The sequence below is a fragment of the Macrotis lagotis genome, chromosome 1, assembly GCF_037893015.1.
Source record: "Macrotis lagotis isolate mMagLag1 chromosome 1, bilby.v1.9.chrom.fasta, whole genome shotgun sequence".
Lineage (NCBI taxonomy): Eukaryota > Metazoa > Chordata > Mammalia > Peramelemorphia > Peramelidae > Macrotis > Macrotis lagotis.
Window position 1 is genome coordinate 94516708 of NC_133658.1, and position 25293 is coordinate 94542000.

Sequence of the window (25293 nt, forward strand, 5' to 3'; positions counted from 1 at the left end):
CATTTATCCCTTACCTGATAGTGTAGTTAACTTGATGAATGCTTAGCCTATGGCGGGGTAGCGTGGGTGCAAAAGCAGCTTCCTCTGGAGGGTCCTGGCTGCTTCCCCAGGTCTTGATCCCTGGGCCCCCTATGGCTGTCAAAGGTTGGTGACTGCTCATCACTAATCAGACAATGAAGACTGGCAGTTTCTGGGGCAGCCTTCTGCTGGCAAGCAAAGAAGCAAAAATAGTAACAGCATACAATCCCTTCTTGGGCTCACAAAATGCCAATGAAGAGTAAGCCAGGGGCAACCTGCTTTCTCTCTATCAGTCTTACCAACTAGAGTAAGGGGAAGCACAAGCACGACCAAAGTTTTCTTTATCAGATGTACCTTTAGCCAGGGATTTTCCTTATCTCTAGGGCAAAAGAAAATGCCTGCGTGTGCCAGTACTCTGCCCCCTGAAACATTTGGATAGCATAGGCAAGAGGAGGTAGAATCAGGGGTAGCTGGATTCAAGCAAGAGAAAAGGGAGACATCCATTCTAAAGGGTAGTTATCCTTCAATCCAAGAATCAGAAGAGAAGCAGATGCCACCCTGCCCTTACCAGGCACCATGATTGAAAGCCTCCACTTACAGAGTGAGATGAAGAATCCCTCTGGCGAGCAGGATGTCTCGGTAAGTGAAGTCTCAAACAGCTGTCTAGTTCCTTGAAATCTCAGAGAGTTTAAACTGGGCATATCAAGAGGGCAGTTGGCCTTACCCGTTGGAGCAACTCTGCTGTCCTTGGGTCCCCCTAGGACAGTGCTATTTGATCACACCATCAAACCCTGAGGCAACACAGGGATAAGAGATGGCTCTAGAGAACTCTGAAGTTTAAAGAGTGGTTTGGGTGGCTCTCAGGTCATATCTGGATGTTGTGAGCCTGTACCCGACAGAGGAAGTATGACTGAGTGGGTGATGACTGTTTTGTGTTTGTCCTAGTAGTCAGAGGAATAAGAACTGACATGGAAATCTTCCACCCAAACCTCCCTGGCTTTGTTTTATAATGCTTTAGGAGTAAACGTGACCGTCAGACTGGGAAATATACTGCAGGATAAGATTATGGATTAAGATAGAGAAAAGGGTTTTTGCCGATTCATTTTCAAAATACGTCTCCCATAGGTTACAGGTAGATCAAAGACTAAGAAAAAGTTCAAAACCTGTGACTTGTTTTCAAAAGGGGAAAAGAAAAAGGAAACAACAGAGCAATTATTCACTCAAATCGAGTAATTTTTCTTCTGGCTGGTACACAAGGACCTGATCTTATACCTCTCTTTTGAGTTATGGAAAAGATTAAATGGGAATAAGGATAGAAGTTAGAGAGACTTAAACCACCACCGCCCTTAGCCCTTGGAGAGGGAGGGAGGGATTTAGCACCCGCCTAGCTGATAGCAACAACCACAACAATAGCTAGCATTTATAGAGCACTTTAAGGTTTGCAAAGCATATAGCAAATATCATCTCATTTTATCCTCATAGTAACCCTGAGATGTAGCTGATATTTATATGGCCATCTTATAGATAAGGAAATTGAAGTAGACAGGGTTAAGTGACTTGTCCAGGATCATGCAACTGTTAAGAGTTCGAGTAAGATTTGAACTCAGGCCTTTCTGACTCTAGGTCTGATATTCTATCCACCATACTAAACAGTTGTAATAGATCATTTAAAAAGGCCAAAAAAACCTACCTTTGAGCTTTATTACCCATTATTCCCTTCACAGCTTTATGGAGCAACCAAAGAAGCCTTCCTGATATTTTTCCTACATGACTTTTTTGGAAAGAAGAGATGGAAAAGGATACTTTAGCAAATAAATATTATAAACACTAAATATAGCAATAAAATATATTTTTAAATATGAGAAGAGACTGAGATAAAGACAAAAACACTTATTGCATTCTACTCTACTTGGAATATTTCACCATGAATTATTTGCTTGTAAAAGGAGGCCAAAACAAATAATTAAATCTTCCAAAAATCTTTGCCCCTTGCCCCCAAATATTGGAGTTGCCAACATTTTCTCTAACCATATTTTCTCTACACACAGGTTCACTGTTTTTCTCCTGGAAAAATGCTTAAATTATGTTAAACTGAAAGATGTTATGCATTTTTCTTTTCCAAAGATAAGCCTCAGATTTGCTGACCTTTTCTAGAATGACACATGACTGTCAGTAGTATGCTACCTACAAAATATTATAAAAAGAAAATGAAAATAACACATTCAGTCCTTTCAAAAGAAAGGAGGCTTTCAAAAAGATCCATCAAACAACTTTTGTTTCTACATCTCCTTTATTTCCTACACCTTTTATAATAAAGAAGAAAAAAAGAACAATTTAGAAAAACTAACCAACACATCAATCAAGTCTGACAATATGTAACAAAGATCCCTATCCTTAGTTCCCCACCTCTACAAAGAAAGGAGAGAAACGGATGCTTAATTCATCTTCAGAACGAAGTTGGCCATTATCATTAGATTGTATTTGAATGCTGTTGATGTTCTTTCCAGTAACATAGCTGTGGTATTTATTGTTTTCTTAGTTCCATTTACTTTGCAGTGGTTCATAGAAATTAATTATTTCTCTGGGGACTGGCAATTTCTTATAGGTCTGTATTCTGTGGTCACGATCATATAATAATATTATTAATAATAATGATAACTAACATTTAATAGTGCTTCATACTATAGTATCTCGTTGGATTCTCACATTAGCCTTGTGAGGTTGGTGCTATCTTTATCCCCATTTTACAGATCTGTTTAGTCATTCTCCTGCTCCATATATACAATAAAATATTTATAGAAGCACTTTTTTCTGTTAGCAAAGAACTAAAAACAAGGTAAATGCCCACTGATTGAGAGTTGGCTAGAAAAATTATGATACATAATTATGGAATATTACTGTTCCAAGAAAAGATGGCTATGATGATTACAGAAGCTTGGAAACACTTAAATGAAAGGATAAAGAATGAAGTAAGGAGAAGACAATGTCCACAATGATGCCAAAAAATAAAGAACAACCACCACAAAGCAATTGAGGAGAAAATATTGTAAAATAGAAAAGGGCATACTTGATTCCAAAGAAGAGATATGAAGAGATACCTCCTCTAACTCCTTTGTGGGGGGGGGGGGGGTGGAGAAGAGGTGTGGAGGTGTGGAGGAACACTGGATGGAGTATCCATTTTTTTTTTTGAGATTTTAATGAACTCTATTGGTTTTTTCTCTTCATTAAAAAAATTGTTATAAGGATAAAGAAGGAAGTCCAAGCACTTTAATAGCATTTTAAAGCTTGTAAAATACTACAAATGTTTTCATTTTAGCCTCACAAGTATTAAAGCATCATCCCCATTTAACAGATCTGTTTTACCATGTCCTACTGTGATTATTTATATTGTTTCTAGTTCTTTCTTTCCTGTTTAGCTACTACAAAAAGTGCTGCTATGAATATTTTGGCAGACATTTTATCTGATATATTTCCAGATTGCTTTCCAGAATGGTTTGAACCAACTCACGGTTTTTCCAGCAGTCTATTAGTAGGTCTCTCCTCCCACTACTCCTATGTTGACTATACTGCCTTCTTTTGCATTTTTGCCAGTTTGTGAATTTCCATAGATGTTTTGATTTGGATTTTCTTATTAGTGATTTTGAGTAATTTCTCATGTGATTTTTAATAGTTTTCAATTCTTTTGAGTACTGTTTATATCGTTTGACCATTTACTTATCCATTAGGGAATCATTTAGATTTCATATAATTGCATTAGAATACTATATATCTTAGATATGAATGAGTGAATGATTGAACGAATGAACATTTTATTAAGTGCTTGCTTAGTATGTGCAGAGTATTATACTGAGTTGGGTACATAAAAATACAAAAGTAAGACACTCTCTCTCCTTAAGGAGCCTATATTCAAATAGAGATTACATTTACATGAGAGTGGTGATAAGGAAAGAGATTTTAATCTGGGAAGTCACAAAGGTGGCAAATAGGGCAGCCCACTGAGGGCCCTTTCCAAAGTCCATGCTGCATTTATTATCATTCTCGGAGCAAGAGGGAGAAGGTAGGCAATGTAGATACCAACTGTCCAGTGAAAAGCAAGCTGCATGGACTTACAGAGAGCCTGGTCTATCAGCCATGGTCTCTGGAGATCTAGTTTGGAGAGTAGCAATGGAGCATTATATTTCTTGTAAAGGTAAAATATTAACAATAAGTAAGAAGGTAAATAGTTTTAGAGGGGAAAGTGTACAATGGAGAGAGTATTTTGAAAATGTATATTTGGAAAGGTTTTCTTTTATATATTATTTTGTTGCTGAAAATGATGTGTGTTATCTACAAAAACTCATATTTAAACAAAACTTAGAAGTTGAATTTTTAAAAATCTTCCAAATGAGGCATTTCAATAGATTACGAACTCATTTGGGAAAAATAGAACAAAAAAGTCTTGGGATTAATTTGCATGACATCAAGGAAGATAGGAATTTATTTGTCAAATTTTAATGCAAACTTTTGCATTATTGGTGGATGGGATTGAAAAATGAGAATCATGGTTTAGTAAGCCAGCTACCAATTCAATTCTTTTACTTAGAGATACATGTCTTTGTGAAGTCTCTTTCCCATCTGTGACAGTCATTAAAACCATGTGTTGAAATAAACTTAAATTCATATACATGCATACAACTTAAAAATATTCAATATCTAGGGAATGTGTTCAAAAAAAAGTTTAACAGGTAGGAGGACATGATCAAAAAAGTTTGGAAACTTGATGCTCTAGCAAATGCTTTGGTGAACTCACCCTGTTACACCCCTCAGTGCCTGGGGACATCTCACCCTTAGAATATCCCTCCAGTCCCTCTGGTCTTGTTCTTCCAGTGTTGAGTTCCTTCTGGATCCTCCTTTTGGGGGAATGGGCTCAAGCTTTCTGTGCTTCATTTTCTCCTTGACTGTGCTTATACTCTAAGGACTTTCCCATCATGTACCTGGTACCCCTTCTCCTCTGCTTTTCAGCTACTATTTAGAGGTTGTTTTTCATCCCTAAAGAACACAAGCTTTTTGAGGGCAGGGTCTATCTTTGCTTCCGTTTGTTCCTTCAGTGATTCAAACAGTACTTTGTACTTTGTTGTTGTTGTTCAATTGTTTTAATCCTATCTTATTCTTCTTGGACCCCATTTGGTATTTTCTTGGCAAAAACACTGGAGTGGTTTGTCATGTCCCTTCTCCATTCATTTTACAGATGAGGAACTGAAGAAAACAGGGTGAAGTGCAAGGTGACTTGCCCAGGGTCACACAACTAGTGTCTGAGGCAGGATTTGAGCTCAAATCTTCCTGACCCCAGACCTGATATTCTGGTGCCATCCTGGCACAAAATAAATCCCTAACAAATGTTTGTGACCTAATTTCCAGTGTAGAAAACAGATACTCTTGTATTTTTGAGTATCATTCCTTACCCCAACCTTGGAGATTTGATTAGAAGTTAAGAATCACAGCACAATAAGTATGGAACTTGCTCCCTGCAAATAAATTTACTTTTGCTTGTCTCTTGTGTCACATGTCAGGAATTCAAGAGATATTCTGACAGCCATACTGATTAAGATGTCAGTAGAATAGATATTTTAGTATTTTAGGAATACAGATAATTTGTCAAAACCTCAGGAATGAACCCAAGGCAGATTGCAAGGAGAAGCAATTTTCAATCTACATAAAGGCTATACCCTTAAAAGATCATTCCCAAGATGGTTGTTTAGGAACTGGCACTCATTTTCCCACAGAAACCAGGGAATAAAGGATAGCTAAGCATCCCAGACTAGATAACAACATTCATCTAATTCACAGTGCAGATGAATTCCCAACACTGTCTAATACTAAAAGTATTGACTTGGTTTGGGGGTCCTGGGAGCAGGGTGACCTTATTGTGCAAGAAGGAAGAAAAGAGATATTTCTTTTCCATTTCCTGGATTCAGGATCAAGTATAGAAAAATTAGAATCAAAGTTTTTTTTTTGTTTATCTTTGGCATTTTCCCACCTACCTTTGCATATTTCTCCAGGACCCTCACGCTGATCTAAAACTCCTATGACGGCCCCCCCATTCAGGCCTGCCTAGCCTCCCTTCCAAAATGCCTCATGTACCAAAATGTCTTACCTCCCTTTCAATTCCAGCTACCATTCTCTCAGTACAGATAACCTCAGTTTGGTAATCAGAGGGAAGGAATCTGATAGAACTTCAAAATCCCTTTATCCATAATCTTTTCTGATTCTGTTTTTCTTTAAGTCTAACAATCACCAATTCTGTTCTTTGTCCTCACTGTGATTTTGCCTCTCAGTACTTTCCTAGGCCATTATCCCTGCTCTTGGCTGCTCTTCTTTCCTAATCTTGATACCTCTGAGAAACCAGTTCAACTCTCAAATCCCTTTCCCCCTTGTTTTATCACCTTTATCTATTGCTATTGAATTAAGCCAGAGAAAGTTTAGGAACCACTCTGGTAGAACTAAAAATGTATTGCCTAATCTCATCTGCGGCAAGACCACCCTTCTACTCCTCCCTAATAGATTCTCTATCCCCCTCACCACAAGAAATGTTCCAAATTTCAACCTCCTCCATCATCCCGCAGCACCTCTTCCCTTCACCATCTCATCCTTCCCTGAATACATGGAGGTCATTAGTGGAAAGCTCCTTCTTCTTTCCACATCATCTCACATCCCACAAACACTGACCATTCTCTCTTCCTTTACTCAAGTTTTTTATGATGAGATGACCAAGATCAACCTCCTCTCTTGAAGCCCCCTCCACTCATCTTCCCCCTCCTGGCTTTCCTGGTTTTTTTCAAATTTCAACTAAAGTCCTTTCTTTTGCAAGATGATGTCCCAAATCTTAATGCCTTTCCTCTGAGATTTTCACCTCTGAAATTATTCTGTTTGTGTGTGTATATGTGTCTAAAGTATATGTGTATATTTACACATATATACATTTATACATAGTAGCATATTGTCTCCTCAGGTGAACTTCTTAAGAGAGGAGGGGCTATTTCTTGCTTTTCTTTATTTCTTTACTGTTTAACACAGTTTAACCCAGGTACATTTGTAGGTACCCTGATCCCAATAAAATCACTGTCCCAATCCCACTGGTATGGAATGTCTGGTGGAGATGAAACCTGTGCAAGGAGGGCAGAGTTGGTAAGGGAGCCAGAAGGCTTCAGTTTTTTAGTCATCAATCAGATAGTGTCACAGACTTTGAGGGAAGGAAGGATATTTTATCTTGGCTATACTTCCTATACCATCTTAGAAAATAATTATCTTTAAAACTTAATTAAAATGAATATCACATTGACATCACACAAGTGGAGACTGTTGAGTTACAGTATTAGAAAACCACCCTTGGGCAGCTAGGTGGCACAGCAGATAGAGCACCAGCCCTGGAGTCAGGAGGACCTGAGTTCAAATCCATCCCCAGACACTTAATAATTACCTAGCCATGTGGCCTTGGGCAAGTCACTTAACCCTATTACCTTGAAAAAACAAAAAAGAAAGCCACCCCCCCCAATCCTCTCAGATAAACCCCTAGACTCCTTGAGGGTAAATGAAGCAACTTTGCCCTGGTAACCTAGCCTGCCAGTGCCAGTGCCAGTGCTCCAGAGAATCTTGACCCTTCCCAGATAAACTCTGAAAAGTCCATTCAAACCTGTGCTTTCCCACACTTTCACCTTACTCTCTTCTAAACCTTCTGCAATCTGATTCCTGAAAGATTTAACAGAAAAAGGGAATTGAAATTGGCTCCATTAAACCCCTGACTTGAACCAAAAACTTTCTAGGTTCCAGTGCTCAGCCCAGAGCCTGAATCTACTGACTAGGTCATGTTGGTTCATGTGATAGAGGACTAAAACTGAAATAGATGTTTTTTTTCTTATATTAGAGGTGGGGGTTGGTCTTCTCTAGTGATTACAATGATAGAATTGACTTTTGGAATAACCATTTTTTCTAAAATGTAGCACTCACACAGGTGGAATGTTTACATCATTAGGAAATGTCATAATCTTTTTAAAAATGATAACATTTCTTTCTTTGAAAAACAAAGGCTGATTTTCTTTATAGGCTGAGCTCTTTAATAGGACAGGATATAGCATAGTATCTTTACAAACACTATGTATTGAAGTAAAGCTGTTCAAATTTATTCCTCTTTACATATTGTCTATTTAAACTCTCCTCATTGTTAATCCTGAGTCAGAAAAAATCCAGGTAAGTATTACCATCTCCTTGCAAAGCCCTGGGAAGAGAGCTGGCTTGGGTACTTCTCCCATCTGGATATTATCGCCTTAATACAAAAAGGTAGATGACACTTTCCAGAACCATAGGATTTAGACATTTAGAATTCTAATGCCCCCTTCTATTTTAATGTTATTTGTTTTAATTTGTTTTGAATTTTTATTCTGAACATAAGATAAACATTTCCACATATACAATAGAATAGAAAAAGTATTGGGCATAAAAATTTTGAATTTCTTTTTATGTGTAATTTGCTTTTCTTTTAAGACACATAATAAATTCAACAAGTAACTTTCAAAGCGGTCCTGTTTATCTAGGATCCATCCCTTCCTTCTCTTTCTTCTGTGCATTTAAAAAATTGCTTCCATGACCTTTATTTATTAGTCTTTTTTTATCTTATCCCTACCCTCCATTTCCCCTCCCACTCCATCATATTTAAAAACAATAAAAAGAAACTAATTTGTAACGATTATGTAATCAACATTAAATTAAAAAGCTTTTACACAAAACCACTGTAACCAAGATCAAAAGAAATGTAATAAATCGGGAAACAATTTTTACAACTAGTATTTCTGACATAGGACTCATTTCTAAAATATATAGAGAACTGTGTCAAACTTATAAAAAAAGACATTTCCCCAATTGACAAATAGTCAAAGGATATGCAAAGTTATTACAGATGAGGAGATCAAGATCCATAGTCATATGAAAAATTGCTCCAAATCATTACTGATTAGAGAAATGCAAATTAAAGCAGCTCTCTGAGGTAGCATCTCACACCTATCAAATTGGCCAATATGACCAGAAAGGACAATGATCAGTGTTGGAAGGGATGTGGGAAATCTGGGACACTAATACATTGTTGGTGGAGCTGTGAACTCATCCAACCTTTCTGGAGAGCAATCTGGAATTATGCCCAAAGGGCAACAAAAATGAGCATGCCCTTTGATCCAGCAATACCACTACTGGATCTATACCCTGTGGAGATCATGAGAAAGGATAAAAACATCACTTGTATAAAAATATTCATAGCAACCCTGTTTGCGGTGGCAAAGAATTGGAAATCAAATGACTGTCCAACAATTGAGGAATGACTGAACAAATTATGGTATATGTATATTATAGAACATGATTGTTCTATTAGAAACCAAGAGGGATGGAATTTCAGAGAAGCCTGGAAAGACTTGTATGAACTGATGTTGGGCAAGAGGAGCAGAACTGGAAGAACATTGTACACCCTAAAGGCAACATGGGGGTGATGATCAATCTTAATGGACTCACTCATTCCATCAATGCAATAATCAGTGACAATTTTAGAGTACCTGTGACAGAGAATACTGTCTGTATCCAGAGAAACAACTGTGGAGTTTAAACAAAGACCAAAGACTATTATTACCTTCAATTTTTTTAAAAAGTGTCTTATATACTATTTTTATCATCTCTAATATTTTATTCTCTTCTCAAGGATATGATTTTTCTCTCAACACATTCAATTTCAATGTATAGCATAGAAACAATGTAAAGACTATCAGACAGCCTTCTGTGGGGAATGGGGGAGGGAAGGGAGGGTGGGGGGAAAGTGTAAAATTCAAAACCTCACAAAAATGATAGGTAGAAACTACTATTATATATAATTCGGAAAACAAAATATTTTTAAAAAACAAATATGTAATCAAGCAAAAATAAGTTTCCACATCTATCTGAAAATGTATATCTTTTTCTCCAGTTTGAATCCATCACCTCTCTTTGTTAGGAAGAGAATAAACATGTTTTATTATCAATCTTCTGTAATCATAGTTGATAATTGCACTGATCCAGGTTCTCAAACTTTTCTTTATAATATTGTGGTAATTTAATAGATTGTTCTCTTGGTTCTGCTCCTTCATCCTGCATCAATTCAGAGTTCTTTCCAGGTCTCTCTAAAACTATCCCTTTAATCATTTCTTAATCACAGCTAGTATTTATATAGAACTTTAATGTTCTAAAAAATACTTTACATAAGCTATCTTATTTGATCCTCACAGAACCTGTAATGTAGGTGTTATTATTATCATAATTTTAAGATGATGAATTTGTTACCCAGAGAGGTTAAAGTGATTTTTTGAGGGTCATATAGTTAGCTAGGGGTTGAACTTGGGTCTTCCTGATCCTTGTTCTATTTATAAAACTAGATAGCTGCCTAATAATATTTCATTATGTTTATAGGCCATAGTTAGCTTAGTCATTCCCTAACAGATGATCACATCTTTAATTTCTAGTTCTTTGATATTACAAAAATATCTGCTATAAAACAAATTTGTACACATGGGTCTTTTTCCTTTTTCTTTGATCTCTTTGGGTAACAGACTTAGTGGTGATTTGGGGGTACAATTCCATGCTATTTTCTAGAATATAGCTCCTTAGTTTTAAAAATTCATATAATCAGGGTTCAGATAGAGGCAAAGATTTGTCCCTCACATAGTAAATAGCAAAACTGAAATTTGAATGCAGTTCATCTTATTTCAATCCCTTCACTCTTGTATTTATTTCTGCGAGTGACCTACTACCCGGCCAGCATCTAGACTGTTCTGATTCAACCTGTCAGAAAGAGGACTGCCCTACCGTATGCTTCCTTCCATGGACAGTTCCTCAGTAATGAAATCAACCACATGCAGAAGCCTTTGGTTATTGCCTGTAAACATCAATCCCTTTGACTCTTGAATAGGGAACCATGCAGGCTTCCTAGGTTTTTACCCAATATTTCCCCCTTCTCTCTAGCATCTTCGCTAACCCAGAAAGACCCTCTAACCTATAATTTATTCCCCCAGATCCAGGACAGCGTGTTCTTCTCTGAGAGTGATAACAGCCTGTATTTCACATACAGTGGCCAGTCCAACACCCTGGAGATCAGGGACCTCAATTACCAGGTAAGTGTACAAGTAAATACTATAGGTAATACTTTATAACTTTATCTGACAGTCTGAGCTTTCCCTGCCTGAAAATTCAACAAAAGGAACAAGAATGTAAGCTCCCTGATTTGGGCCTCTGCTCTAAGGATGAGGAAATTGTATATATCCTCTAAAGTAATTCCTTAGTGAGGGAGGCAGTGTATAGAAATTTGGATTCAGAATCAGGAAGACCTGAGTTCAAATTATGCCATAGATGCTTATTAAATATGACAAAGCACCTGAGTACCTTAGCCTCAGTTTACTCATCTGAAAAATGAAGATAATAATAGCACCTACCTCTGAAGGTTGATGTGAGGACCAAATGAAAAAAACATAATGCTATCTTATCCTCATCAAATAAGATACCATTTATCAATTACATTGGGAATACTATAGTGCTATATAAATGCTTATTATTATTAATATCAAATGATGTTTTTCCTCCATTCTGTTCTGATTCTTCTTTCACAACATGATTAATATGGAAATATGTTTAACAAAATTATGTATGTATAACCTATATTAGATTACTCTCTGCCAAGAGAAGGGGGAGTGAGAGAAGTGTGGAACTCAAAACCTTATGAAAAATGATTGTTGAAAACTATCTTTTCATGTAGTTGGAAAATAAATAATTTTTAAAACTATCAAATGAGTTAAGATAAAAACCACTTGGCAAATATTAAAGTGCTATATACCAGCTAGCTAATGTCAAATGAGATAATATTGGACTATGCTAATCTTAAAGCATTATAGAAATACTTAGTTGTGTGATTATGACATATTATTTTGCTAAACTTATCCTGGTTTCTGTTGGATTTCTCTTTCTAAGGAAGGCATTTCTTAAATTGCCTTCACTATGAAGCAGGAATGTTCCTCAGGAACCTTGGCTAGAGGTTGTAAGACTCAAAGGCAGAAGGAGGCTAAGGGTTTTCAGGAGGGAAAGGATTAAATATTATTATTCAACAAAGACAAAGCAAGATTTGCCCATGAAAATAAAAAAAATTCATTTTTTTTTTACATTTGTATTTCCAAAATTCACAGATCCCTTTTCTCAAAGACTGGTGATTTCTTCTTTCCCTCTTCCTTGACTCTACCACTAGAAAGGGCATGAATGGATATACCTAGTGTCTGTCTGGGTGGGATGAGCCAAGAGACACAAACAAGCTCAACTGTGACCTGTATCATGCTATTTTATATGAGCAGCACTAGGATTTGAGCTTTGTTTTGTTCCTTCTTGTCTTACTCTTTGTGATTCCATTTGGTCATGATTCTGGCAAAGATCCTGTAGTGGTTTGCCATTTTCTTCTCCAGTTTATTTTACAGCTATGGAAACTGAGGTAAACAGGGTTAAGTGACTTGCCCTCTTCCTAACTTTAATAGCCAATAAGTGTCTGAGGTCAGATTTGAAGTTAGGGCTTCCTGACTCCAAGTCAGACTATCTTCTGAACCACCTAGCTGCTGAAGGGTTCAAATACTCATGGCTATCTGAGGTCAAGAAAGGAAGGAAAGGAAATATGACAAGATGTAACCAGGGAACTAATGGGTATCATCAAATAAACTTTTGAAGACAAATTCAGTTTTGGAGGGCAAGACCATGGAACTCAGGGCATAGGTCCAGTAGAGGGGAAGAGACGCCCCCAAGATACTGCATCGTCAAAGGGAGACAGAACACTCAGATTGGTGCTGGAGGAATTGTATTGTAAGAAGGAGTATAGGGGGCGGTTAGGTGACGCAGTGGATAGAGCACCGGCCCTGGAGTCAAGAATACCTGAGTTCAAATCCAGCCTCAGACACTTAATAATTACCCAGCTGTGTGGCCTTGGGCAAGCCACTTAACCCCATTTGCCTTGCAAAAAAAACTAAAACAAATTAAATAAAAATTTTAAAAAAGGAGTATATCAGGACTGGGCTAGGTGGAAGCCAGTACAGGGTACAGCAACCAAGGGAAGGAAGCATACCAGACAGTATTATCTTACTAGAGCTCATTACTCTTGCTAACTAAGTACTAAGCTCAGTTATTTCTATCTATTCTTTGTCTCTCTAAATTTTGGTTATTCTAATTTGTGTCAATATATCCTGCACTGGTTGTGGATCTGGGCATCTGGATAGAGGTCATTGAGATAGCTCTAAAATGAATCTATCATGATCCACATGATCCTGAAACAGTAGTTTAAGAGTATCCTCCATCCTTCCCTTCTCTCAGGTTACCGGGGCCTCCCAGGTGCCATGGTTTGAGCAACTTAGTGAATTAAAAATGTCTTGCCTTTGGAACCGAGGCCAGGATTCCCCTGTGCCTGTGATCCGGAATCTGAATCTGAAAGTGAGGAGTGGGCAGATGCTGGCTATCATAGGGAGCTCAGGTATGCATCTCCTCCCACAGGGAGAGAACAACAATGCCAACTCCATTTCCATTCGGGATCCAGAATGGAAATGAAGGATGACTTTTTCTAGATGTCTATCCCAGAACCTATAGCAACACACGCTCATTCAGGATGGCTCATCTAGTCTCAAGAAATGATCCTGGCACAATACGAAGACAGCTAAAAAGCTATTTATAAGTACTTATTTGGAAACAGACCTATTATCTCTTCCTAACTTTAATACCCTTTATTTATACTGTTGTTGTTGAGTCATTTTTTCAGTCATGTCCAACCTCATTTGGGGTCTTCTTGGCAAAGATCCTAGATTAGTTTACCACTTCTTTCTCCAGCTCGTTTTACAGATGAGGAAACTAAGGCAAACAGGGTTAAGCAACTGGCCTAGGGTCACACAGCTAGGAAGTGTCTGAGATCATGTTTGAACCCACATCTTCCTTACTCTAGATTGGGAACTCTATCCACTGTTGCCATTCAAATTCATTAGGGTAAGAGAAAGTCTTGCTAATAAGAAAAATAATTCACATTAATATGTGCTTTCTTCACAATGAGTCAGTGAGATTGGCAGCACAAGAATCACATGATGGAAAGAGTTCTAGCTTTGGAATCAGAAGATCTAAGTTCAAATCCTGGTTCTGACATTTAATATAACTATATGTCCATGGAGAAGTTACTTCATTTTGTCCGGGCTACAGCATCCTCATCTCTAAAAGAAGGGGGGGGGGGGCAAGAAAGTATTGGGTGAAATGGCCTCTCAAGTACAAATGAAGCTGTCTCGGAAGAGCAAACACCTCAGCCACAATATATTTTTCATTGTACAAGAGTTGGGGCTGCAGATGGGACACAACTTTATTAATCTTTTATATCTGATGATAGAATTTCCTTTTTTTTAAGGTTTTTGTTTGTTTGTTTGTTTGTTTGTTTGTTTTTGCTAGGCAATGGGGTTAAGTGGCTTGCCCAAGGCAACACAGCTAGGTAATTATTAAGTGTCTGAGACCAGATTTGAACCCAGGTACTCCTGACTCCAGGGCCAGTGCTTTATCCACTGCGCCACCTAGCCGCCCCCAGAATTTCCTTTTACACTACAATATTATAACCCACTAAATGAGTTGGAGTCTAATTTGGTCATTCCAAGGCAGGTGGCTTATAAATATCTGCATGTTCTGAAATTAGAATCAGTTTGTATCTTTGAAAAAGACATAAATTAGGGGCAGTTAAGGTGGCACAATGAATACAGCATCAGCCCTGGAGTCAGGAGGACCTGAGTTCAAATCCCAGTCTATGACTGTGGGCAGTCCCAACTGTCTCACACTAAAAAAGAAAGAAAGAAAAAAGTTATAAATTGAGATAAGGATATTAAAAAAAAGATCAGCCTTTGCATGTAGCCCACAGCACTCCCAAGTTTAGCCTGAGTCAGATTAAAATGTAGATGGGTAATATTTAACAAACTAAATAAAAATATATTAAACATAGATTAAAATATAATTGGGCAATATTTACCAAACTAAATCAAATATATTAAAACATAGACAACAGCATATTTTAAAACTAAGTCAGCAAGCAGCAGGCTTTATAGATAAGGATTTGTGGCTCCCGTTGCCACTTGACTCCACTCTTCTATATAACTTTTGTCACTGGAGACCAAACAGTAGGTCATCTGAGCAAGGACAGTGCTAAGCAAGGAGGCAGACAAGACATCCAGGGCCATGGGAAGTCCTGCAGCCCCGAAAAACCCCTGCTACACATGTAGTATCTCTCTTCAGACAGAAACTAAAGGCAATTTTATGCCTATTTTGCAAATCAGGAAACTGAGGCCCACAGAAGTCAAATGACTTTATCACTCAGCTAATAATTGTCACAGGTAGGATTTGAAACCAGATTTTCCTGACTCCAAGGCAGCTCTCTCTTCCCCTCCAGACTGATGAGAGGTTAGCACGCCTATCTTAGAGTCATGAAGATCTGAGTTTGAATCCCACCTCATACCTTTACTAGCTATGTGATCCTATGCAAGACCCTTCACACATCACTCCTTCAGCCTTGGTTTCCTCAGCTGTAAAATGGGGATTGCAATAACAACTCCCTCACAGAGTTGTTGTGAGATACCATTAAGTATGGTGCTTTACAAATATCGAAATACTAAGAATTTTTTAAAGCCACTCATTGACTGAAGCTGACAATGTGGTTTGGGCACCTTTTAAAATTCAGTTTCCCCTACTCTAAAAGAAGCCTGAGTCAAGGGGTCCTAAATTAAAGAAAGAAGCATAATTGACTATGTGAGGAAAATATTTTGGAGTCACTAGTTGAAACTCTGGGTATCCACAGTCTGCAGTGAGTGAACAAGACACCTGCAAAGAACAAGCAGTTTTCAAAATCATATGGAACTTTCCTTGGTTCAAAAAGCACTTTAAGAAGAAACTGAGTCTATACTTCAAAGGATTAAACAGCAATGAAATCAAAGTTAATGTATCTGGGGGAATATCTGTATTCCATTCTGATGGAATCCTACATGACACACTTATCTGTTTATTAAAAAGACAACTGAGTTCAAATGCCATTCAGCAAACTGATCTTAAGCACTTTTTAAGAATTTGTGATATACTTAATCAAATGTTTTGTGTAGTGAATCCAAATTGCCCCTTTCACAATGACAATCAAGAATAGATGACTTTATGGAACCAATGTAAACACTAACAGAATGCCTTCTGTGGGAGTGGGGGAGAAGGAAGCAAGAATGGGGGGAAATTGTAAAACTCAAAATAAATAAACTTGGTGCAGCTAGGTGGTGCAGTGGATAGAGCACCAGCCCTGGAGTCAGGAGTCCCTGAGTTCAAATCCAACCTCAGACACTTAATAATTACTTAGCTGTGTTGTCTTGGGCAAGCCACTTAACCCTGTTGCCTTGCAATAAATAAATAAACGAACGAAAGAACAAACAGATAGATAGATAGATAGATAGATAGATAGATAGATAGATAGATAGATAAAAATAAACTGTTAAAAAAAAAGAATGGATGACTTTAGCTAGATAGCAATTGATGGCTGTCTTTAGGACCTTGTTCACAAGGGAAGATGAGAACATGCCTTTCTACTGGGCTGTAGTTTTAAAGTAATTTCTAAACTTTATTATTTCTTTTTTTAATTCCTCTTCCTCCAAACAGGCTTGAGTTTGGCATTTTTAAGAGATGCCCCATTTATGTTCCAAATTAGTCATTCCCATAAGATCAGCTTTCTGAATCAAATATAGTTTGAATGATGAGCCCTTTGCACGTCAGTGAGTCAAAAATAATCATGTTTAACAATGCAGTTAACTCCGGCCCTTCTCCAGAAAAGGAGACTGAGCAGAAGTAAAACCATTTACTGGATGGTCTCTGGAGTCTTGCCTTTCCACTGGAAATCATCTTTGTCCCTGGCATGATCAAATTCTGGAGCTTAGAGCTGAGGCCCTAAGTAAGCCCAAGTTCAGGCCTGAGCTTGAGGGCTAACTAGACAGTATTTAAGGTGAGCAGCATGAGTTTGCTTGGGAAGAGTAGGCTTGGGAACAGGGTGGACAAGAGGAATCTCAGCACCTGATGAAAATTCATTGGGGGGTTCAGGTCAGGGAGGGGAGTGAAGGCAGGGAATGCCCAGGATGGAGGGCAGTCTGATCAGCTGGGCGGTTGTGGAGTTGGGTCTTTCTCCCTCTCTGAAGGGTGGGAAGGTAAGGTGGACCCTGACAGGGGTCTGAGAGGCAAACTGGCGGAGGATGGAGAGAAGTGAGGGTTGGGATGATGGGGGGAGCGAGCCCAGTCCGTGTAGGAGCCCTGGGGCGAAGCCCGGTTGGCCCGCAACAGTGCCACCTTTGCACATGATGGAGCCCCGGCGCCCTGGGGCATCTGGAGAAGGGGCAGGGGAGGAGGTCCTCCCTGACGGGACCCCTCCATCTCTTGACTCGCTAGGTTACGGGAAGTCCTCCCTGCTGGACGTGATCACCTGCAGAGAACACGGGGGCAAAGTGAAGTCGGGCCAAATCCTGATCAACGGCCAGCCCAGCACCCCGCAGCTGGTGAAGAAGTGCGTGGCCCACGTCCGGCAGCACGAGCAGCTGCTCCCCAACTTGACCGTCTGGGAGACCTTGCTGTTCGTGGCGCAGCTGCGCCTGCCGCGGGCCTGCTCCGGGGCCCAGCGCACAAAGCGGGTACGGGGGCCGGCTCTGCCAAACGTGGGGTCCCACGGGAGCCCCTCAAGAGGCCCGTGTCCCGGGGCCGGGCGGGATGGGCAGTGGGCAGACACCAAGACTCAGAATCAATGAGTTCGAATTCTGCATCCGCCCCTCGCTAGTTATCTGATGCCTGAGCTTCAGGCAAATCTAAGACTTTTTAAAACTAAGTTACAAATGGGCTGATTTGTCTTGGCTTTGGGGGGGGGGGGGGGAGTGAGTTTCCACACTGATGAAGCTTCCCTTCACCACTTTCCCACATGACCTTTTTCCTGCAGGATGTTTGAGCAATTTGAAAAGGTTACTTAAGGGCGGCTAGGTGGTGCAGTGGGTAGAGCACCAGCCCTGGAGTCAGGAGGACCTGGGTCCAAATGCGACCTCTTGGGCAAGTCACTTCACCCCATTGCCTTGCAAAAAAAAAAAAAAAAAAAAAAAGGTTAAACTTTCAGTAGCTCCAGATGAAGTGAATAGGAAGCCTGAACTAGAATCAAGAAGACCTAAGAAGACCTGATTTCAAATCCAGCCCCAGATACTTACCTGGGTAAGTCACTTAATCGTATTCCTCAGTTTCCTTGTCTGTAAAATGAGCTAGAGAATGGGAAACACTCTGGTAAGATTCTCTGGCAAGAAAATCTCCAAATGGGGTCAAAAGAGTTGGACAGGACTGAACAAGTACAATCTAAACTTTTGTGGCAATTTCTCTTTTCATAGAAAAAATCCCCTCTTGAATGAGGGAATGAGTAAAGAAGACAATGAGAAAAGGATTCTCTCAAGGATGCTCAATTTACCCTAGTCTATATCAAATGTGAATTTAATATTTAATATATTTGATAATAGGTCTATGTAAGTTTACAAAGTTCCTTTGGCACAGCATTGACCCAAGCCTCATAATAGCTATTTCAGGTCAATTATTTTTCCATGTCTGATCCTTGGTGATCCCATTTGGGCTTTCCTTGCAGAGATACTTCAGTAGTTTGCCGTTTCCTTCTCCAGCTCATTTTACAGCTGAGAAAACTGAGGCAATCAGAAAGTGACTTGCCCAGAGTCAAACAGCAAAGAAGTGTCTGAAGCCAGATTTGAACTCAGAATGCTGAGTCTAACTGACTCCAGGCCCAGCATATCCACTGCAACACCTAGGTAAGTAGAACAAGTGTCATTATCCCCAGTTGAAGAGAAAGGGCTGAAACTATGACTTCATTAATACAAGGAACTCTAAAGGAAGAAATTCCCTCTACCAATTCAGGCTGGAACCTCCTTTGTAACTTATGGTCTTAGACTTACTTGGGGTAAGAAGAAATTAAGTGAATTGTCCTAGGTTTGTTAGAGGTAGATTTGAACCTGCCTTCAAACCTAGTTCTCTTGGGGATGGCTAAGTGGCACAGTGATTAGAGCACTGACTTTGGATTCAGAAGGACCTGAGTTCAAATCCAGCCTTGATACTTGACATTTACTAACTGTGTGATCACTTAACCCTGATTGCCTCCCATCCAGGGTCATCTCCAGTCATCCTGATCCATATCTGCCCACTGGACCCAGATAGCTAGAGAGGAGACCGTGAGGCTTGTGACTTAACCAGCACCCCCTCACTCAAATCCAGTTCACTTGTTATGGCATCACCTCCCTTATGTCATGGTCTTTCTTGAGAATGAAGTTCAAACATCATCATCACTTCATATTCTCTTATTATTTAAATGATGAAAAAGCTGGGTCAGAGAGGTACCCTGCCTTAGGTCACGCAGCTAGTGGCATGATCAGAATTTTAACTTAGACCCTATGACTCAAAATCCAGCATTCTTTCTACCAAACCACACAGTCTCTCATTGATATAGAGTATAGAACTTTGCACATAGTAGGTGCTTACTATACAATTATTAGCTGACTGCCCTTAAAGCATTAGAGTATTTTCAGTAGCACGGTAGAGGCAGAAATCAAATTTAAAATGACTGATAAGATTAAACAAGGGATGTGGACATTTGAAACTCTTAGCTAAAGGGTAAGATTTTTAAAAATTAAATCCTCTATTTCTATCCATAAATGAGACTGGAAAAGAAGGTGAACTGGGTAAGTTGCAAAAACAAGAGGTAATTACTCCATTGGTATCTACATGATGTCAACTTCAGCTACATGATGTGACTTCCCCAGACAAGATTTATGGAAGGATTTGGGTAGGAATTGTCCAAGATGAAGGGAAGGGGATAGCTCGAGTTTTGGAGGACATACTCACATCTTTGAGATCAGTCAGTTAATCAATAAACACATATTAAGCAACACTGTGCTAAGTGTTGGAAGGACCAAGTAAAGCAAAAGCAGTTTCTGCCCTCAAGGGCTTACATTCTAATGAAAGGGATAACATGTGACTCTCTAGGTATATATAAGATATATATATATATATATATATATAAAATATATATATATATATATATTAAATTTATAGAAAATAAGCCAAGAGGGAAAGGCATTGTCCAGGGTGACTGGGGAAAAACCTCCAGAAGAAGGTGAACCTTGAGATGAGTCTTGGAAGTTGGAGGTGAAGGGGCATTGCATTCTAGGGACATGGGTCAGCCAAGTATAAAAGCATAGAGGTAGGAAATGGAGAGTCATGTTCCAGGGATGACAAGCATGCCAGGTCGCTAAACTGTAGAGTGAATGGGAAGGACTGAATTGTAATAAAAGTGGAAAAGTAGAAAGGGACCAAGTATTGAAGAGTTTTCAATGCCAAGCAGAGGGTTTTATATTTTATCATGGGGGATTTAAAGAACACCCAGGATCATGGAGTGATATAGTTAGATCTAGGCTCTACTTACAGAGAGCACAACTCCAATGGGCTGGCCACATTGTTCAATTTATGCTTGCTAAAAAGACTATTTTATGAAGAACTCATGAGGCGAGAGCTCACAGGGGAGCCAGAAGAAGTAATAAAGTGATACAAGGACACTCTGAAGGTCTCTCTTAAGAACTTTGGAATTGATTGATTGTTTGACATGGGAGACCCTGGCAAAGGACCACCCAGCATGGCATGCCCTCATCTATGAGCAAAGAGAAACATGAGATGCAGAAGTTTAGAGAACCCACCCCATCTGTTCACAGAGTCTATTTGGTTTTTGTTTTAGTTTTGTTTTTAAATATTTTTATTTATTTGTTTTTCCAAGAACATGCAGTCCTACCATTTGTGAACATGGACTTTTTGTGCTCAACCTTGGAGCTCGTATTGGAATGATCGGATGTACTGTAAGACTCTAACATAGTGATCTTGTTTTGGTCCTTTTCAAGAACAAAGGACAACAACTAATTAAAGAACCCTCCAAATCAGGGAGTGATATAATTAGATTTATGCTTTAAGGAAATCTCTTTGGCAGTTTGAATGGAGGTTGAACTAGAATGGGAAGAGAGGCAAGGAGACTAGGCAGTTATTAAAATAATACAGTTGAGAGGCAATGGGGGTGCTACCCCAGTTCTGGGACTGTGTGAATGGAGAGAAGTGCTCAAAGATGTGGGAGACATGGTGAAAGGAATCTATTTGGATATATACATATTACTGATATTAAGAAACTGGGGGAATTACAAGCCCATTGAAGGAAGAAACAATGCCAGAGAATCACATTCGAGAAGCAAAAAATAAGGGACTTCAATCATTTTCCTCCTTGCCAGGTGGAAGATGTGATAGCTGAGCTCCGGCTGCGGCAGTGTGCCCACACACGAGTGGGCAATGAGTATGTGAGGGGAGTTTCAGGTGGGGAGAGGAGGCGAGTCAGCATCGGGGTGCAGCTCCTGTGGAATCCTGGTAAGGAGGCAGTGGGGGTGTATGGGGCCCGGGGGGGGGAAGGGGAGTGGGGAGATATCTTTCCACTCATGGAAACTCTATCCATCTTTGATAATGGGGCAGTGGAGAGAGCCCAAGACTGGGAATCAGGAAGATTAAACTTCTCATGCTCAAATACAAGCTCGTATTAGCTGTGTGACCCTGGACAAGTCACTTACCCTCTGTTTCTTCCTCTTTAAGAAGGATGTAAATCTTTTTCTTCCAAGGCTGTTGTGTGGCTCATATATGGAAAGCCAACATCTTAGAAAAGGCTTTGAAAAATCTAGGAAATGTGTTGCTAGATGGATAAGACTCTATAATCTTTTTTCTTTCCCTTCTTTTTGCCTCCTGTACTTTGAGACTAAAAACGACATATTCTGCTAAAATGAATCTAGAATAAATATTGAAGGCATGGCCCTGTCTCATCCCTAATTCTTTTCTCAGCTCTGTCCAATTTTCCCATTAGCATTTTCCTGAAACTAATTTATTTAGCCTGCTGGGGGACAGTGTGTCTATTGACATGTCTCTGAGCCTTTTTCTCAACATGGTGTCATGGGTAGAGTACTGGTCCTGGAATCAGAAAGACCCCAGTTCGAATGTTGCCATAGACAATTACTAGTTGTGTGACCCTGCAAAAAGTCAATTAACTGCTCACAAACTCAATTTCCTCATCTGTAAAATAGAAAAAAATAATGCTTACTTCTCTGGCTCATCATCAGAATTAAATGAGACAACATATGTTAAGGCATTCTATAAAGTTTTAATATAGTGTTATACAAACATAAACTGGTATTCAAGTTGGCCCTTATGGCCAAGAGCATCCACTCCAATGGGATTTTGTGGAGTAAACCATCTTTCTTGAAACTCTCCCTTCTCTTGATGAGTCTTTTACCCTGCTTCTCTTACTTTGCTGATCTTTCCATAAGGCTCTCTGCCATCTGCTAGAACTCCTCCCTTCCCTTAGGTGTTGGTGCTCCTCAGAATTCTCTTTGGCCCTTTTCTCTTCTATCTTTATGCTCTGCCTTTCCTAACTTCAGCTGTCCCCTATATGCAAATCAATCCTCACAATCTGTCTTCTGTGGCAACTTCTCTCAAGTTCTAGACCCATGTTTCCAACAAATTCTACCAGTATGCCTTGCTGGCACCTTAAAACTCAGCACCTTCCCCTAGTACCTGTTTCCTCTCCTAGAATGTGTTTTTGTTCAGACTTCCTTTCTCCCACTTACCCTTGCCTCCCACATCCAGTCAAGATGTCAAATCCAGATCCTTCCTCAGCAAGAGTTCTTGAATGTTTATTCTATTACCCCTACCTATATCCCAATTCCAGCCCTCATCACCTCTTGCCTGGACTACTAACTGGTGCCCTGACTTCTGGTCTGTTGTTCAATTATGTCTGAATTATGACCCCATGAACCATGAGGTTTTCTTGGCAAAGACACTGGAGTGGTTTTGCCATTTCCTGCTCCATTGAATTAAAGCAGAGGGTAAATGGCTTGCCTAGAGGCAAGTAAGCTAGAAAGTAAGACTGAATTTAAACCCAGGTCTTCCTGACTCCAATCCCAGTGCTCAGTCGAGTAAACCATCTAACTGCCTCTTGTCTCTATCTTCCAATCTCTACTTTGATTCCATCATAATCTCTCCCACGTTTAGCTTCCTACCCTGTGTCTTTGCTCATGCTATCCTTCCGTTTAGAATGGCTTCCCCTTCTTTCCTTACTCCTCCTGGCTAATTCCTCCTCATCTTTCAAATCTTAGCTCAATTCTAACTTTGATGATGCATTATTATTTTTAATATTGATAAATAATGATAAAATGCCAAGTACCCCAATATTTTTACATCTTCTTTGATCTTTTTTTAACCCAATCCTGCATCTGCATGAGATTGGGTCTTATTGTACCTCTTTTACAGATGAGGAAACTGAGTTTCAGGAAGGCCAAGTAATTTATTCAAGGTCAAGATGGGACTCAAATCCAGTGTTTTATTATACCATAAGTCTTGGAGATCCTTCATGGGAAGGTACCTCCCTTGGACAGAGGGGATGGATACACACACCTGGAAGGAAAGCTCACTCAACTAGGCCACATCAGAGAGGGCACAAATGGGCATTTATACCTCAGAAATTAGTAGTCATTATAAATCGGACCTTGATTTTTTGTTTTTGCTGATTGTCTAGTCACAGGAAGGTGTTAATAAACTTAAATTAAACTTAAAAATCTCTGAGTACTTATTCCCTCCCAAGAGTTCTTGTTAAACATTTACCAGCACACCCCTGTATTGATCTATAATCTTTGCTTGAGCTGAGCAGGAATGTAGTAGAAGGTTCAAGGAGCAAAGTCATCACCAGAGTGGAGGCCTGCTGACTGTAAGCCAGCATCAAGCAACAACAGTAACAGCCACAACATAACATTAATGATATCTGGACTTCATAAAATGCTTCAAGATTTACAGAGTGCTTAAGAATGATGACGATGATGATGATGATGCTACTTGACGTTTTCATGTGCTTTAAAGTTTACAAAGTGCTTTATATCCTTTATTTCATGTGAGTTACACAATATTCCTGAATATTCATGATCAAGGCCCATTCAGATCCAGGATAGCTCACACTTGAGACACTGTAGAGTAACCAATACTCTGATAACACAGTTGTGCTATTATTCTCTCCTTGGCATCACATTTCTGCTCTTTATTGTGTGTGTCACCTTCCCTAATTGTATCATCTCTTTGCTTGGGATTCTTTGCTGAGTTCTCTCATTGCTGAGCTGCAATTGTTACATCCTTCTGTGTTTCAGGTTTTTAGGGCGACCTGCTGGCCATCTGCTCCCAATCACCTAAATTGAGGTGACTAGAAAGCCTCTGCCTGACAGGTCTTGGATCCATTGCCAAGACTATGAGCCACCCCATCTAAATAAGGGTAGAAAAAGGAAGGAAGGAAGGAAGGAAGGAAGGAAGGAAGGAAGGAAGGAAGGAAGGAAGGAAGGGAGGAAGGAAGGGAGGAAGGGAGGGAGGGAAGGAGGGAAGGAGGGAAGGGAGGAAAGGGGAAGGAGGGAAGGAGGGAAGGAGGGAGGGAAGGAGGGAAGGAGGGAGGAGGAAGGAGGGAAGGAGGGAAGGAGGGAAGGAGGGAGGGAAGGAAGGAAGGAAGGAAGGAAGGAAGGAAGGAAGGAAGGGAGGAAGGGAGGGAGGGAAGGAGGGAAGGAGGGAAGGGAGGAAAGGGGAAGGAGGGAAGGAGGGAGGGAAGGAGGGAAGGAGGGAGGAAGGAAGGAAGGAAGGAAGGAAGGAGGGAAGGAGGGAAGGAGGGAGGGAGGGAAGGAAGGAAGGAAGGAAAGAGGGAAAAGAAGAAAAGAAGGGAAGGAGGGAAGGAGGAAGGGAGGGAGGGAGGGGAGGGAGAGAAGGAGGAAGGGAAGGGGAAGGAAAGAAGAAAGGAAGGAAGCAAAGAAGGAAGGAAAGGAAAGGGGAGGGGGAGGAAGGAGGGAGGGAAGGAAGGAAGAAAGGAAGGAAGGGAAGAATGGAGGAAGGGAGGAAGAAAAAGAAAAGAAAGAAAGGAAGGAAGGAAGGAAGAAAGAAAGAAAGAAAGAAAGAAAGAAAGAAAGAAAGAAAGAAAGAAAAAGAAAGAAAGCAAGCTGCAGGTTAAGATGAAATCTAATCTTCTGACTGCCAATGTCTGGTGCTTGTTTTATACACCTAGCTTCCTTGAATATAGAAATTCTTTGTAACTTCTTTATAGCGTCA

At 39.8% G+C, this 25293-nt stretch overlaps 2 protein-coding genes across 4 annotated transcripts in view; one reads left to right on the forward strand and one right to left on the reverse strand.

Moving 5' to 3' along the window:
- Window positions 1-930, reverse strand: part of ABCG5 (ATP binding cassette subfamily G member 5) — a 26189-nt gene extending 25259 nt beyond the window's left edge. The window contains exons 1-2 of one of the 2 annotated variants that reach the window (XM_074204867.1): window positions 743-930; window positions 15-203 (exon numbers count right to left, since the gene is read on the reverse strand). In XM_074204867.1, coding sequence (XP_074060968.1) covers window positions 15-160 — 146 coding nt within the window. In that variant the 5' untranslated portion in view covers window positions 161-203; window positions 743-930. The other variant, XM_074204858.1, reaches the window with a different exon arrangement.
- ABCG8 (ATP binding cassette subfamily G member 8) overlaps window positions 92-25293 on the forward strand; it is a 46770-nt gene continuing 21568 nt past the window's right edge. The window contains exons 1-5 of one of the 2 annotated variants that reach the window (XM_074204841.1): window positions 92-657; window positions 11076-11174; window positions 13399-13555; window positions 17506-17744; window positions 21414-21546. In XM_074204841.1, coding sequence (XP_074060942.1) covers window positions 595-657; window positions 11076-11174; window positions 13399-13555; window positions 17506-17744; window positions 21414-21546 — 691 coding nt within the window. In that variant the 5' untranslated portion in view covers window positions 92-594. Of the gene's footprint in view, window positions 658-3844; window positions 4208-11075; window positions 11175-13398; window positions 13556-17505; window positions 17745-21413; window positions 21547-25293 lie in introns of those variants that run through there. The other variant, XM_074204849.1, reaches the window with a different exon arrangement.